Source organism: Microcaecilia unicolor, chromosome 4, assembly GCF_901765095.1.
Source record: "Microcaecilia unicolor chromosome 4, aMicUni1.1, whole genome shotgun sequence".
Classification (NCBI taxonomy): domain Eukaryota; kingdom Metazoa; phylum Chordata; class Amphibia; order Gymnophiona; family Siphonopidae; genus Microcaecilia; species Microcaecilia unicolor.
The window spans coordinates 272,929,066-272,947,117 of NC_044034.1; the positions used below are offsets into that span (position 1 = coordinate 272,929,066).

Genomic DNA, 18,052 nt, shown 5'->3' on the forward strand with positions numbered 1-18,052 from the left:
ACCACCAGGGCAGTACAGTAAGTAAGGGAAGGGGAGGACAGGACACTCCTAAGCTCGCCAGCCTGCCCGTTTATCCGCAAATCCAGACAAACTCGCCTGGTTGCCCAGCTGTGTGCCCAAAAAGAGGACATGTCCGGATAAAACCGGATGTATGGTAGCCCTACTCAGAACCTAACAAACAGATCCCTATTCAGATACTTGGCCTTGCAGTCACACATGCAGAACAGAGATATAGCCCCTCTTCAAATTCTTCAAAAATTAACCTGAAATCCTAAGAAGTTAGACTCTGAATGCAGCACAATATCTGAAAAACAGAAACACATTTCTATACATTGCAAAATAAGACAGCAAATGTAAATTCTCAAATTGGACATATTCCAAACACTAAAATAAAAATAAAATGATATTTTTCTACCTTTGTTGTCTGGTGGCTTTGCTTTTCTGATCATGTTGGTCCCACTCTCTGATTCTGCTGCTATCTGTTCTCTTAACTTCATTTCCATGGCTTCCTTTCCATTTATTTCTTTACTTTCCTCCTTTCTTCTTCATTTCTTGCCCTACATCCATAGGTAAAAGCTGGGTTCTCCGTGGACTTGACAGGAGGAGGTATAGAGTGGATCCAGCTTTTCCCTATTTTCTCCATCCATGTGTAGTTTTTCTCCTCTTTTCCCTTTCTCTCATCTCCGTCAGTACGCATCTCCTTCCTCTTTTTTCCATCCCTTCCATCCATATGCATCTCCTTCCTCTCTCTTTCCTCTCCTCCATCCATGTCCAGCACATTTCCTCTCCCCTCTCCATCCATGTCCAACATTTCTCCTCTCTCCCCTCCATCCATGTGCATCTCCTTCCTCTGTCTTCTCGCCGCCCACCCATGACCAGAATTTCTCCTTTCTCCCCTCCATATGCAGTTTTTCTTCTCTTTTTCCTTTCTTTCATGTCCATCAGTATGCATCTCCTTCCTCTTTCTTCTCTACCCTCCATCCATATGCATCTCCTTCCTATCTCATCCCTCTCCTTCATCCATGTCCAGCATTTTTCCTCGACTCCCCTCCATCCATGTGCATCTCCTTCCCTCCCCTCCATCCATGTCCAGAATTTCTCCTCTCTCCCCTCCATCCATGTGCATCTCCTCCTCTGTCTTCCCTTCCCTCCATCCATGTCCAGAATTTCTCCTCTCCCCTCCCTCATTTCCATCTACTTCCTATCTTTCCTCTCCTCCATCTATGTCCAGCATTTCTCCTCTCTCCACTGCCTTCCATTCATGTACATAACTTTCCTCTATCTTCCCTCCCCTCCATCCAGCATTTCTCTTCTCTCTCCTCCATCTATGTGGATCTCCTTCCTCTGTCTTCCTTCCCCTTCATCCATGTCCAGCATTTCTCCTCTCCCCTCTCCTCATTTGCATCTACTTCCTGTCTTTCTTCCACTCCATCCATGTCCAGCATTTCTCCTCTCTCTCCTCCATCCATGTGCATTTCCTTCCTCTGTCTTCCCTGCCCTCCATCCATGTCCAGCATTTCTCCTCACTCCTCTCCCCTCCATCCATGTGCATCTTGTCATCTGTCTTCCCACCCCTCCATCAATGTCCAGCATTTCTCCTCTCTCCTCTCCCCTCCACCCATGTGCATCTGCTTCCTCTGTCTTCCCTCCCCTCCATCCATGTCCAGCATTTATCCTCTCTCCCTTCCCCTCCATCCATGTACAACTCTCCTCTCTCCCCTGCCCTCTCCTCCATCCATATCCCGAAGGTGCCCTCAAAAAGAGGACATGTCTGGGGAAACCTAGGCATACAGTAACCCTAACTGCAGGTGCCTAAATGTTAGGCATCCCAATACCAGCATTCAAGCTCTTCTGAATTCAGATATTGTTTTTGTCTCCACCACTTCCACCAGAAAGCAGTTCCATGAATATCCTATCTTATCCTATCCATGAAGAAGTATTTCCTCAGGTTACTTCTGAGTCTATCCCCTTTCACTTTCATCCTATGCTCCTTCATTCCAGAGCTTCCTTTTAATTGAAAGAGACTCGCTTCCTATGCATTTATGCTGCATAGGTATTTAAACATCTCTATCATCTCTCTTGCCTTTATTCCAAAGAATACATATTGAGATCTTTAAGTCTGTCCCCATACGATTTGTGACAAAGTCCATTGACCATTTTATACCTGGTTTCTGTCGGTGTAGATCCTTGTACCCAAAGTTGAGACTCATCCTGTTTATATCTTTTTGAAGATATGGTCTCCAAAACTGTATACAATATTCTAAATAAGATCTCACCAGAGTTTTGTACAGGGGTATCATTACCTCCTTTTTCCTACTGGCCATTCTTCTCCTTTTGCACACAAGCATCCTTCTAGCTTTTGTCGTCACCTTTTCTACCTGTTTGGTCACCTTAAGATCATGACATACGATCACACCCAAGTCCCGCTCCTCTTTTATGCGCAAACGTTCTTCACCCTCTAAACTAGAATCGGCTTATACCACGCATCCTCTGGATGTTTTAATGGAGGCATCCTGTTGTAAAATTGCCCCCTTACTACGCAAATATAGATTTTTTTTCTGTGTAGAAACTATGTGAGAAGATTCTGGGAATGCCTTCTACAGTAAACACACAGACTTTGAAGCTACTGTACGTTAATTTGGGCATGTGGAAGGAACTCACATTTCCACAGACATTACATGGGTAAACATTTAGAATATTAGAATTTACTTGCACGTGTAAATACTAATTTACCTAATTAATATTTACATAGTATTTACTATGTAGTAAACACATAGTGTTAGTGTTTGCCTAAGCACCATTTTTCCAGTACCAGTTTAACTTACATGGTATGTATTTGCAATGGGGGGGGGGGGGGTTCTATAGAGGGACATGGGTAGGTCTCCCGCTTGTGCACATAATTACAGAATACTGTAAGTTACATGCATTCCTGCCACACTTAGGCATGCACACTTATACTATCACTATGGCTGATGTAAAGGTGTGCGGATAGCTAGTTACACTAGTATTCTATAATGGAACTTAGATGCCTAGGTTCTGTCATAGAACAAGCTCCAACTGAGCGAGCACCCTCCAAGTGCCTAATTGGAGCACCACTTTTATATTTACTTAGATTTGGGTCCTCCTGTGACATTAGGCACATCAGACAGTAAGATCTTGCCAAAGCTTTCAGTCAGCAGCAATGTCCTTAGCGTATTCCTATGTAATGCCAACATGGTGTAGATCTTCTCTGAAGGACTGTCGCCAGGTCTTCCTCAGTTTTCCTTTCTTTCGCTTCCTATTAGATGTGTGTCCATCACATTGCAATCTTTCTAATCCTTTGGAAGACATGGCCAGTCAAGCACAACTTACGCTCTACTACAATGACTTGTATTCTACGTGATTGGACTGTTTGTAGTATCTCTTCATGAGTAATATGGTCTCGGTATATGACATGTACATGTAAAATTTCACTTAAACACTGGTGGTACAGTACATTTAATTTTGGGGCTATGTCTTCTATATTTCCCACATTTCACTAGCATATCCTGCAGTGGGTAGGATGATGGTGTTTTACAGACAAATTGTCATTGCTGTTATGGAATTGCCCCCTTACGGCATGACATTTTGCCAAAACTAAAATGAAGAAAGTTCTAGGGGATTCTAAATGATATGCAGAATACGTTTACTCAACCTGTGTTTACTTTTAAAATGTACGGATAGTAGGTTTGTAGGAGTTTTTATTATGAAAAATCAACGTCAAAACTGATTAAAGGACAAATAGATGCTGCCATGAAACAATGTATAGTAGGGCTATATTATTTTCTCTCTTTCAGGAAATGGCCTCATTTAAACCAGATTTTAAGTTCTATGATTTTTAATTATAAAATAATAATAATAATTTATGCATTAGAATTCTGTTGTAAAGTGCAAAGATAAAGTTCATTATTATTTTCCTGTGGTTAACTTACTTTTCATTACAAACAGGAGGTTCTGTGAAAGGGAGTCTTTATTTTTTTCAACTGCTCCAACAATTTCATAATTCACCTGGAATTAAATAAAATAGAAGAATTAATTACATGTAGTTTGATAAAAGTGTATCATTTTTTACTTGCTTTCATCACAACTCAAGCTATGGAATGCAGAAGAATAAAAGAGCTGCTCTTATGAATGGAAATGAAGCAAGCTGTGGGGCCATTGGGAACTTTAACATTAAACTTCCATTTCAGAGCTGATGCTGGGGCCATTTTGAGGCCCTTTTACTAAGCCACGATAAATGTGGCCTGCAGTGGTGCGACCGTGTCTTTTGGGCTAATGCTGGGCCACTTTTTACCGCATCTAGAAAAAAGAGCCTTTTTTTAAGGGGCCAGAAAATGGACATGCGCTACAACTGAAACCAGTGTGCATCTAGTTTTGGCCTGAGACCTTACCACCACCAATTCATCTAGCGGTAAGGTCTCACATGCTACCCGGGCAGTAAGCATGCAGTGTGCGCCAATTGCCATTTACCACTGGGTAGGCGGCCCTGTGGTAGAAAATAGAAAATATTTTCTACCTTGTGTTTTTGGCACACCAAATTTGGAATTACCACCTAGGGCACACGGTAGCTGGGCAGTAATGCTGATTTGGCACATGCTGGATGCGCATAGGCCCTTACGTGCCTTCGCAAAAGTGCTCCTTTTTGAGATGAGAGGTGCTAGAGGGTGGGGCATGGGACTGTAACATTTGGATGAGGGCGTGTTTGTTTGGATTTGAATTTTCAAAGCTGTGCTGCTTGCTGATTGGCATGGAGGACTGGGAGGTCATGGGAAGTAAGGTGAGGTCTAAGAAAGTTCTGGAACATTTACATGAAGGCAGAATTTAATTAGGGGTCTTCTGTTGGTTTGCTACTTACTCAGTTTATTTGTAAATAAATACATATTATGTGTGTGTAGGGCAAATATTTTTGTAGTGTTTAGGACTTTTTTTTAATTTTTAATTTTTGTTTCCAGAAGGCAATGTCATTGCATACTTTTCATGCACAATGTGTGTACTATGTGTGTGAGGGGGGGGGGGAGTAACTCTATAAATTGGACACTAATATTTGTGCTCTGAATCCATTCATAATTGATTAGAATACTAACATATATACATGTGTCTGAAAAGTTAGTGGCAGATGGGGCTCTGGGGAGAATTGTAGGTCTTTATGCAGAGATATTTTTATCTCCTTTAAATACAGTTATGAAGAAGGACACAGAAGTATCACCTGATTTACAATTTATTTTACCCTCTAGGTAATTCAGTTAACAATTATTTATCTCAGGAGTTCTGTCTGATTCAGTATGCATTTGTTGATAGTGTTCTGGAATTGGTTAGTAGGTGTAGTGCTGATGCTTTGATAGCTAAGGTAGATATTGAATCAGCCTTCTGCCTAAGCTGATTCATCCTTCCTCTTTTCATTTATTAGGATTTACTTTTGGAGACCAGATTCACTTTAATTAATGTATGTCAATGTGTTGCTTGGATAATATCATTCATTATTTGGATGATTTTTTATTCGTGAGCCTTACTGACACTGATTCTTGCTTAAGTTTAATGAAGGGTTGGCGAGAGCTTTGGGGATTTCTTTGGCAAGTCATAAGAGGGCTCTGTTTCAGTGTTGACCTTTCTTGGAACTGAGATTGACACATTAGCTATGATGTCATCTCCAAGTAGGGACTGCAAAGTTGGATACATTAGGGCCTTTTACCAAGCTGTTGCAAAAGGGGGCCAGCACTGGCATCAGAGTGTGTTTTACATGCACTGAGGCCTCCTTTTACCGCAGCTGGTAAAAGGGAAGTCTCTCCTTATTGCAGGAAATGGCCATGCAGCAAGTAAAGCACTTTCCGCGTGGCCATTTCGGGGGGGGGGGGCCTTACCGCCACCGATTTCGTTGGCGATAATGGCTCCTGTGTTAACCCGGCGATAACAAGGCAGCGTGCAGCACTGCCTGATTACTGCCGAGTACAATCCAGTGCTACAAAAATAAATAAATTTTTGCAGCGCCAAAAATGACGACGTGTTCGGGGTGGGTAGTACCGCCGGGGTGCTGAATGTGATCAATTATAAAACTAGTTAAACATTTGTTTACTATCTAAATAGTACCTGCGGAATTCAGGACATATAGCTGCTCACAGGTTATCAAATATAACTGTTCATAGGGCTTCAGCAAAGAGATCATTCTCTCTCTTCTCCATGGCTACGAATGGAGAAAAAACCAGTACATCCTAGCTGAATTTGAGCTCATAGGCCAATCAGAGACAAAAACAACAACATGTGACAATTTAGATTTTGCTGTATGTCCATTTTGGGCAAAAAAAAGGCCTTTTTTACAGGCACGCTAAAAAATGGATTGACGTGCACCCAAAACCCACGCCTACACTACCACAGCCAATTTTTCAGCACACCTTTGTAAAAGGACACCTTAGTGTGATTTATTGCAACCAGAATGTGATAAAATCGCTAACATTTCTGATACACATTTCATCATCATATTGAAGTCTTCCAATCACATATAAACTCTAAAATATCAGATCAACCTGTTTGGCTGTTTATTCTAGTCCACAGATAAATAGATGGCTAAATATGACCTCTATATCATACATATGACCTCTTTATACATAGAGGGGCATAACTGAACGGGGCGCCCAAGTTTTCCTGGGTCCATCCTCGCAGGACGACTCCGTGAAGGGGCGGGGAAACCCGTATTATCGAAACAAGATGGGCATCCAACTTTCGTTTCGATAATATGGTCGGGAACGCCCAAATCTCAACATTTAGGTTGACATTAGAGATGGTCGTCCCTGGTTTTCGGCGATAATGGAAACCGAGGACGCCCATCTCAGAAATGACCAAATCCAAGCCAACATTCGTAGTGCACTGGCCCCCCTCACATGCCAGGACACCAACTGGGCACCCTAGTGGACTTCAGAAATTGCTCCCAGGTGCATAGATCCCTTACCTTGTATACTGAGCCCCCCAAACCCCCCATTCCCTATAACTGTACACCACTACCATAGCCCTAAGGGGTGAAGGGGGGCACCTACACGTGGGTACAGTGGGTTTCTGGTGGGTTTTGAAGGGCTCACATTTACCACCACAAGTGTAACAGGTAGGGGGGGATGGGCCTGGGTCCACCTGCCTGAAGTGCACTGCACCCACTAAAATTGCTCTATGGACCTGCATACTGCTGTCATGGAGCTGGGTATGATATTTCAGGCTGGCAAAAAAACAATTAAAAGTTTTTTTTAGGGTGCGAGGGGGTTAGTGACCACTGGGGGAGTAAGGGGAGGTCATCCCCAATTCCCTCCTGTGGTCATCTGGTTATTTCGGGCACCTTTTTGAGGCTTGGTAGCAAGAAGAAATGGACCAAGTAAAGTCATTCACGTGCTTCTTTTTTCCATTATTGGCCGAGGACGCCCATCTCTTAAGCACACCCCAGTCCCGCCTTCGGTACGCTGGCGACACCCCCCCCCCCCCCCCGTGAACTTTGGTCATCCCCACGATGGAAAGCAGTTGAGGGCGCCCAAAATTGGCTTTTGATTATGCCGATTTGGCCGACCCTGAGAGAAGGGCGCCCATCTCCCAATTTGTGTCGGAAGATGGGCGCCCTTCTCTTTCAAAAATAAGCCTGATAGACATCTAAAATGCTGAACTCTCAGTTTGTCACTGGGTGACCTGTTTTCAGTTAATTGATGCTGAATTGTTGCAACTAGATTGACATGGGGGAAGTCAATGCTTGCCCCGGGATTGGTAGCATGGAATGTTGCTATTGTTTGGGATTCTGAATGGATTGTTGCTTCTCTTTGAGATTCTGAATGGAATTTTGCTATTCTTTGGGGTTCTACATGGAATGTTGCTACTAATTGGGTTTCTGTAACCTGGATTGGCCACTGTTGGAAGCAGGATACCGGGCTAGATGGATCATTGGTCTGACCCAGTATGGCTATTCTTATGTTCTTAGATCTTTTTGCTTACTCTGCAATAAAAATGCACCAAATCATTTTGAAAGGAGCACTGACACACTAAGGTCTCTGTGGTGTTTTATTTAATGTGTTACACTCAGGACATAAAGGTGGAGATTACAGAAGCCATTAAGTCTTTGATGAAACAGTGAAATCACTTAAAAGCTTGGCTCTATCCACTTTTTTCTTCTTTCTTCAAGAAGAAGAAACATAAGTGAATATTCATCATATATTCTGTGAAGTGCTCCATTAGAAATAATACAATAGTCAAGGTAGGGTTAATAACACAATCTCTTTTCTTTCTTTAATTTTTTTCAGTTGCTACCCATAAATGAACTTCCACAAAATAGATGGATGTAAAGCTGATAAGCCTTCTAGATGGGAAAGACAATTTCTTTGTCAAGTAACCTCCTGTGGCTGTTCTGTGCTTATATTAGATTGATTTGATTATTATGTTTAGGGATTCGGTGTAAAGAAAAAAGAAAATGAAAGCTTTCTTATTGATTAATCCTCCACTTTTGTCTTTTGATCTAAAGGCTTAGTTTCAGTCAGCCTGGACTTCAAACTGTTTCCCACAAGAGTCCCAGTGATGAAGGAGAGTTGATCATTGAGGAATGGTAATTTTGACGTAAGTAGAGTTGGATCATTGAAAATAAATTGATGTGCACTTAAAGGGCATAAGCCGGCCCTTTGTAATTGATCTGTTGATTTATATTTTTATGTAAAATAGTGGTATAAAAAGTACACTGTGATAAAGCTCTTGCTTTCATGACATAAGTTCTGTGATAATGAACATACTATTGAAACAAGCAATAAGTTGTTCAGATAGAGTGAACGCTATCAATTAACATCATTACCATACTTGTGTTGTTATTACTCAGATTTGGATGTTAATTTTATAAAGCATGCTTCATGTGTAAAGCACACAGGTGCACCCAATGTAATCAAACATAAAAAAGGTGCTCAAAAAACATAGGGCAGTAAATGGTTTGTAAGCTACTCACAAGTGAAAACTTACCGCGTGGCCATTTCATTTTTTCCAATTTTCACCCACTGTGGGGCACTGAATGAAATTACATGGAAATACTTAGAATAAAAGGAAATATTTTTTCACTCAAAGAATAGTTAAGCTCTGGAACTCATTGTCAGATGATGTAGTAACAGTAGTTTTCATATCTGGGTTTAAAAAGGTTTGCACAAGTTCCTGGAGGAAAAGTCCATAGAGGGACATTTTCCATATGATGGCTAAGTTGAACTTTGGATGTTTTGCGTTAAACGTCCAAAATCTGAATAGGAAATATGGCCATTTTTGAAACTGCAAAATGTCTATTTTTTTCCAAAAATACTGTTTGTAACAAGATTTTGTGCTCTTTGCGTTTATATTTTCAGGCTATTTTTGAAAAAAAAAAAAAGGAAACGTGAAAAACAGAGAAAATCAAGTCGTTGCGATGTAGGAGGGGACCAGCATTTTTAGCAGACTGGTCCACCAGATATCCCAGAAGAACAATGGGGAACCCTAGGAGGTACTGCTGTGGACTTCATATAATTTTTCCCAGATATTTATTTATTTGCACATTTATATCCCACTTTTATCCACAGGGATGCGGACTCACCATTGCTCCCTTATCTTGTTTGCTAAACCCCCAAAACCACTACCCCCAACTGTACACCACAACAATAGCCCTTATGAGTGAAGGGGCACCTATATGTAGGTTTCTGGTGAGTTTTGGAGGATTCACAGTTTCCACCACAAGTGTAATAGGTAGGAGGAGGTGTGGGCCTGGATCCAGTCTACAGTGCACTGTACCCACCACTAGACTACTCCAGGGACCTGCATGCTACTCTACTGGACCTAGCTATAACAAAAAATGAACTTAAAAAACATTTTTTGACAGCCTGTATGTGAGCCTCAAATGTCATGCCCAGCTCCCTGACAGCAGTATGCAGGTCCCTTGGAGCAGTTGTTAGTGGGTGCAGTGGACGTCAGGCAGGCGGACCCAGGCCCATCCCACCCTACCTGTTCCACTTGTGCTGGTTAATGTTGAGCCCTCCAAAAAAACCTAAAACCCACTGTACCCACATGTAGGTGCCCCCCTGCACCCCTTAGGGCTATGGTAATGGTGTAGACTTGTGGGCAGTGGGTTTTGGGGGCGATTTTGGGGGGCTCAGCACACAAGGGAAGGGTACTATGCACCTGGGAGCTATTTTAATTTTTTTTTAATTTGTAAAAGTGCCCCCTAGGGTGCCCAGTTGGTGTCCTGGCATGTGAGGGGGACCAGTGCACTACGAATCCTGGCCCCTCCCACAACCCAATGCCTTGGATGTGTTCGTTTTTGAGCTGGGCGCCTTCGGTTTCCATTATCACTGAAAACTGATAACGCCCAGCTCAAAAACGAACAAATCCTAGGCATTTGCCCCGCACAACCCGTATTGTCCCGCCCCTTTGCATGGCTGCCCATGGAGATGGGCACCCATGGAGATGGGCACCCACTTTCGATTATGCCCCTCTTTGAGTTGTTGACTGGTTCTGCTGTACTTCATACTCAAGCACAATTTGTTATTAATTCACTACAACCATCATTTAGTCACAGTAAATTTCAATGCCATAGAAAATTAGGGACTGGTACCACAACACGTAATAAGTTTAACCTTAGATATATTAATTGTGAAAGTTCTGAAACTAACCACTCTTATGCCTCTCTTTCCTGCTATTATATAAATATTTGTTTGGTTGGCAACAGTGGCTTAGCCAAGGGTGGGCCTAAGCCCACCCACTTAGGGTTCAGACCCAACCTAGTAGTACAACACCTATGATGTGGCTGGCAGGGATTTCCAAGCCCCACCAACTGAAAACTCCCAACAATTGTCCCTCCTGCATATATCTTGTAAATAGCAGATCTTCGCCCGCAGCAAGAAGTGACTGATACATACTGCTTGCTTCGGCCCCACAGCCTTCCCTCTGATGTATTCCCAGCTATGCAGAAACAGGAAGTTGCATCAGAGGGAAGGTTGAGGGGGGCAACATAAGCAGTGTGTATTAGTTGCTGCTCACTGACAGTGAAAATCTGCTATTTAAAAGGTATGCGGTGGGGGGGGGGGGGGGGGGGGTGGATGTTTGAGAGACCATATGGCATGCAATTGAGTGTCTGGCTACGCCCCTAGATAGCAATAAAATCTGCTTACTTAAAGACTGGATTAGCAACCATCAACCTGAATGCCTAATTTTAACTGAGACTTTTTTTTTTTTCAGAGGAAGATCCTCGTATTAAAGAAATCTGCCCAGCGGGCTACAAAGTATTATCTTTATCAAGAAGTGGGAAGAAAGGAAGTGGAATAGCTTTGTTATATAAAACCACACTAGAAGTGGCTTTAGCTGATGCATTTACTTCTTCTGATCTTGACATTTTTTCTTGTCAGCTGAAAGGTTCTACACTAACTAATACCTTAGGTTGTATTCTATGCTGTTGCCTTCCTGGTAATTGGACTAAAGCTCGACCTCTCTTCTGCGATTTTGTAGCTAAGAATTCTATCACTAACTCCTACTATTTGCTATTAGGCGATCTTAACCTACATTTAAAATAAGTTAAAGATAAAACAAATTATTGATCTTTACTCATTTCTGTCTTAACTAAATTATTCCAAACCTGTCACTTTAGCAACAAATGAGAAGGGTCATCAGTTGGCCATTATTTCCTTTTCTAATACAATTTTAAATTTATCAAAACATATTAGATTAATAGATATAGATTGGAAGCAATCGTTGTGGTCAGATCATTATCTTGGTACATTCAAAATCCACTGAGCAATCGTGCTACCATAATGCTCTCAGAATATTCATATTTTTATTAATGATTGGACTCAGGTTAGCAGCAACATCTACTATAATAAAACACACCCTCAACGTTCTGAGGACAAAGGTTCTGAACTCAGAGCACAACGATAAAGGGTTCGTAACTTCATGGTGGTGAAGCCATCCCACTATGACATTGTGCCCCGCCCTCGCATTAAACGTCATGACGACAAACAAACCCTTTAACGTTGTCTTGTGACTTCAGAAACTTTTCCCACAGAACGTTAAGGGTGACAACGAACGAATCGCAAACAAGCAGGGGGAGGAGTAGGGAAACACGCGGAGTGTGTTTCCCTACTCCTCCCCCTGGATGTCCAACACCCACCTCCCGCGCCGCCACCCACCCAAAGCCAACCACCAAAAACAACAAAAAACAAGAAGCCCTGCTCCAACATGCTGGAGGGGCAACACCCACCCCCACGCCGCCCCTCCACCAACCCACCCACGAAAAACAAGGCAACAAAATAAGCAAAGCAACACCCACCCCCACCCCTACCCACCCACCGACGCGTAGCTTTGCCGCCGGGGAACCCGAAACCCCACAAGAACAAGTCCTGTCTTCTGACTCCAGCGTGATCTTCAGCATTACTAGCCTCTGCAGGCAGGGCTTCTGTGCGTCTGACGTCCTGCACGTGCAGGATGTCAGACGCACAGAACCCCGCCCTGTACAGGCTAGTAATGCTGAAGATCACGTCGGAGTCAGCACAGCACACAACAGAGGACTTCTGCTGGCGGGAATTCGGGTCCCCTGCCAGCAAAACAACGAGACGGTAGGGTGGGATGGCGGTGGCGGCGGCAGCTGGGGGGTGCTGCATCGCGCGGCGGCGGGTGCCTCGCGCGGAGAACACTCCGACGAAAACCTTGCTAGGGCCCGTTTCATATGTGTCAGAAACGGGCCTTTTTTACTAGTTCTAGATAATATAGTTCCTTTTCGTATGAAAACAAGTTTAGTAAGGCAAAGTGATAAATAGTATACCCCAGAACTAAGGAAATTAAAAAATATATGTAGAAAATGGGAGCATAAATGGCATAAGGAAAACAACTGCCCAATCAAAGGAAAACTGGAGGAAAAGCATTCACCATTATAAATTGGCTTTAAAAGTGGCAAAGAAAAAATTGTACTGTAGCCTAACTGATAAAGATCACTCTAATACAAGGCAGCTATTTCAAGTAATTAACTCCCTTATTAAGGTACTTTTTCAAAATGATGATCTATTACCACCTGCAAATGAATTAGCTGATTATTTTCAAAGTAAGATTAAAAAGTTTCAAGTAGGATTCCCTGATCATCAATCTGAATTATATGATAAAACCATATTGTCCATCACTGAAGGGATCCGAGGTAATAGAATCTGGAGCGATTTTCTCCCTATACATTGGGATGATTTTAACAGTTTGTTCAATCAATATAATGCTTCCTATTGTTTTCTGGATAGCTGCCATCCTTATCTGATGAAAGCATCACCACCTTTCTTTAAATTAGCTTTATATGATTGGATTCAAGAACAATTGTCCCTGGGCATCTTTCCCAAAACTTTATATGAAATAATTATTACACTAATATGGAAAGATTTGAAATTGCCTGCTAATAGTCATACAAATTATAGAGCTGTAACCACAATTCCATTTTTGGCTAAATTGATGGAAGGTCTTGTTACTCGACAACTAACACAGTATCTGGAAAATAATTTGATACTGTCTTCCTTTTAATCGGGACTTCGATCTTTCCGTAGTACAGAATTGGTAGTGGGTTCAATGATAGATAAAGTTAGATGTTTACTGAGTGAGGGGAAGTGTGCCGTATTGTTGCAATTCGATCTTTAGGTGGCATTTGACCTGGTGGACCATGAAATTCTGCTGCAGTTGCGTGAAAATATTGGAATTATTGGAAAAGTGCAGGGCTGATTTAAGACTTCTTTAAACAAAGGCTGGCTTATCTTCTTCTTGGAACAATACTTGTGTAGTCCCACAGGGTTCTCCACTGTCTCCGTTGCTTTTCAATGTTTTTCTATGATCTTTAAGTTTCTTGCTACATAATAATAAATTCTCACATTATATTTACATAGATGATATTTTCAGTCTTTATATCATTTGATTCCATTTTAGTAACTGATCCCATATTAATTCAACAATGCATGGCATTAATAAATAATTGGATGTTTGATCATAAGTTAAAATTGAATACTGATAAAACAAAATTTATATGTTTTGATATGCAGCCAGAGAATATTCCAAATTCAATTATTATTAACCTAGTTACCTTTGAATTTTCTGCAGTTATTAAAATACTAGGGGTGTTTATTGAAAGTGCTCTAACCATGGAAAAACAGATTTCTTCATTAGTGAAGAAATGTTTTTTTTTTCCTGATGAAAAAAATGAGATACGTGTGTACCTATTTTGAACAAGATCAGTTTAGAATTCTGATTCAGTCTCTTCTAACTTCTCAACTGGACTGTTATAATCTGGTATACTTAGGATATAATAGAAGATTGGTAAGGAGACTGCAGACAATACAGAACATGGCAGTTTGACTGATTTCTGGATTGTCCAATTTTGATAGAATTATTTCTAGCTATTTAGCATTACACTGGCTGCCTATTGAGGCCAGAATATATTTCAAGCTGTTGTGTTTTCTTTTTAAACTTGTACATGGCTTGGCACCAGATTACTTATATCCACATTTTATATTTATTTATGCTTTGAGAACAGGATGCACTGGTACTGTAGGTTATTCTTTCCCATCACCAAAAGGGAACAAGAGATGACATCTCTTTGAATTAGGTTTGGCATTTCAAGTGGCAAGATTATGGACTATGATCACATCTATTTTCCAGTCTTCTCAGTCTTATATTGTTTTTAGAAAAAAATTTGAAAACTCTTTTGTTTCAGAAATATGTACCTGAACCTAACTGTTGACATCATTAATTATTCTTCACTCTAGCTAATATGTATCTTTTTTAATTGTTGAATTTATTCTTCTTCCCAGTTAAATGAAACTAGCTTCTTAAAAATTGTAACCTGCTTAGAACTGTGAGGTAATAGCGGGATAGAAAGCTGATTTACCATTACCATTTACCATTCTGTTATGATAAATAGTTTGGTTGGCAACCCCCCCCCCCCCCCCCCCCCACCACACACACACACACAAAAGTAATAGTATATTACATAGGTTACAAAAGTGTTTCCTTTCTTTTAGCAGGCTGCTATATAGTCAGGGCCTCTGGTCTACCATAGTTTCAGAGACACAAATTTTGGACCTTACCATGGAATAGGCTGCTTCTTGAGGGATTAGCATGACAGAATCGGACCAGGATAAAGATGCAATGATGGTGTCAGGCAGTTATAACAAAGGAAGTCCTTCTTCTCTGTTTCCATGCTGGCTTCACCCTGACCCTCTTATTCTGCCTAGAGGCTTGGAGGACAACAGCAGCAATATAACTTCTTTTGTTTAGGGCCTATATTTTTGATGTTTCATTTGGTTGTTATTCACATACTATCCCCAAAGCAGCCCCATGTTCTGTCCAGATGTCTTGTGAAAATTGATCTTTCCACTATAACCTTGCACTCATCCACCTTTTTCCAGTTAACTTTAGCACTTGTTGATTACATGATTTCAATTTGGAATGCACATTTATCAGTGGCCTTGGATGCCATTGCTCCATTGAAATTTGTCAGGGCTTATACTTCTTCACATTGCTCTTGGTATCATAAGGGATTATGTCTTTTCAGGCAACAGGCTAGAAAGGGAGAAAGGATTCGCAGGTATAAACATTAAGACTTTGTAATGAGTGCCACCGTGACTACCATGAGGCTGTGAGAAAAGCTAAGAGGTTTTATTTTAGCTCTTTGATTAATTCATCTGCAAATCACTCAAGCAACTGTTTCACTAATTTCCCGACTTCAGAGTAAAAAAAATCACACGAGCTGGTTCAATTTCCTTGCCATCTGTAGAAGCTTTGGCAATTTTTTTGATAGTAAGATCTCTTTCTTAATGACAACACTACCCTCGAGATCTGGTTCTTATAGTCCTTTTTTAATACATTACTATTTCTTCTGTCACAAAGACTATTTCAAACTCAAGAGCTACTATGTGCTCTTTAGATAACTTCCCTTCAACTTGGATTAAGAATTTACAAAGTCTTGCCACATAATCTTGAAAAATCTGCCACAAGAAAACAGGGTTATAGCTAAAGTCAATTATTCTCATTATATTAAACCTTTTCTCAAAGACACAAGATGAAAAACAGCAGCAGTTAAAAAGCCCCCAAAAAATGGCCATGCAGTAAAAGTACTCTTGCCATGTGGGGGGAGCACTTACCACCACCCATTGAGTTAGCAGTAAGGGCTCCCTCAGTAACCAAGCGATAACCAGGCAGCGTACGGTGATGCCCAATTACCACCGGGTTAGCGCCATGTTATTACATTTAAAAATATTTTCCAGCACACTGGAAATGGCGCATGATCGAGCCGGTACTACTGCCGGCAGCCAAGTTGGGCTGGCGATAGTTCCGGGATAGCATGCCTTTGGCCCGCATTGAGCTTACCGATGCTTTGTAAAAGGGCCCTCCAGTTTCTAATTTTGTCAAACAAGACATCGAAAAAAGTATTAAAAATACAGAAGACACCTAAAGCTAAGAGTAGGGATTTGTACTTTCTGGTGTGCAGGCTATGACACCTACTGCATAAAACCATGTTTATCATTAATTACTGGCATTACTGTCGAGCACTAACAAGATGTGTCATTAAAAGGAAACACTTTTATAAGAGCAGAGTAAATGATCATTTACGAGATGAAGAGTCAGAACAATGACTTCTTAATGCACATAAATAGAAATGTGTTCACAAAATGCACCTAAAATTAGGTTGTAAATTCTATTTCTCGGTTCTAGTGACATTTATAAACCACTTGGGCTTCAGTCGTCTGGTTCATACTGTCACCAGAAGGCCTCAGCAAAATTTACAGCTTTATTATGTGCACTTGGATATATTTTATCCTTACGTAAAACTATCAGTGTGCAAATGGTTATTGGTATAGAATATCTTATCCTGTCGCATATTCCCAAGTCCTGTTACAAACGTCCTTTTCCGTCTGTTTTATGAAAGGTAGAGTAAGTAGGAAAGCAAAATCCTTGTTAATTTTTAATGTGTAAAATATTTGCTGCTGCATTTTTCTGTATCTTTTACTATTTCATTTAATAAACGAGCACCCCGTCCATATATGGAGAAACACATTTATGTAGGAGCATAAGAATAGCCATACTGGGTCAGACCAATGGTCCATCTAGCCAGTATCTTGTTTCCAACAGAGGCCAATCCAGGGCACAACTACCCGGCAGAATCCCAAACAGTAGCAAGATTCCATGCTACCAATACCAGGGCAAGCAGTGGCTTCCCCGTGTCTATCTAAATAAGAACAGATACCCTCTAATTCTATAAACTTGTAGGCCCGGTATTATAAGTAGTGTGCAAAGTTGTGCACCCAAGTTAAAGCATTGTGTTACTTGTGCTTGTAACTTAGAGGTCCTTTTACTAAGGCATATTAACAGATTTAGTGCATTAAAAAAGATCAACATGCACTAAATGCCATGCATCACAAGGGAATAAAATGAGTATACAACATTTAGTGTGCACTAATCATTAGCGTGCACTAAGGGCCCCTTTTACCAAGCTGCTTCCAAAGGGGGCCGGTGCTGGCATCAGTGCGTGTTTTACACATGCACCTATGCACCTTTTTACTGCAGCTGGTAAACGGAAAGTCTCGCTTTCTTAAAGGAAATGGCCTGGCGGCAAGTAAAGCACTTGCCGCATGGCCATTTTGGGGAGAGCTCTTACCGCCACCCATTGAAGTGGCAGAACGGCCCCCACGTTAACCCGGTGGTAACTGGGCAGTGCATGGCACTGCCCGATTACCGCCAGATACACTCCAGTGCTACAAAAAGTAATGCATTTTTGTAGCGCTGGAAATGGCAGCCCGCGGTATTTCCTGTATACAGGTACTTCCTGTATAGCCCACCGCTTAGTAAAAGGAGCCCTCAATCTTTTAGCATTCCTTAGTAAAAGGACCTCTTAATAATTAGCTGCCAATTGGCATTAACAATCAATTATTGGCTATAATTAGTGTTAAATAGAACTAATTGGCATTAATTAGCAGTTACACATGCAACCGCCCTTAGTCAGGATTCTGTAAATTATGCACACAAAATCTATTGCACACAACTGTAAGATAGAGGAGCCACAATG

The 18,052-nt window shown here is 41.3% G+C and overlaps 1 protein-coding gene across 1 annotated transcript in view; it reads right to left on the bottom strand.

Moving 5' to 3' along the window:
* Positions 1-18,052, bottom strand: part of MYO16 (myosin XVI) — a 481,895-nt gene that overhangs the window by 171,839 nt on the left and 292,004 nt on the right. Inside the window, exon 23 of the mRNA XM_030202479.1 lies at positions 3,951-4,026. Within this exon, the coding sequence (XP_030058339.1) occupies positions 3,951-4,026 (76 nt within the window). The remainder of the gene's footprint in view (positions 1-3,950; positions 4,027-18,052) is intronic.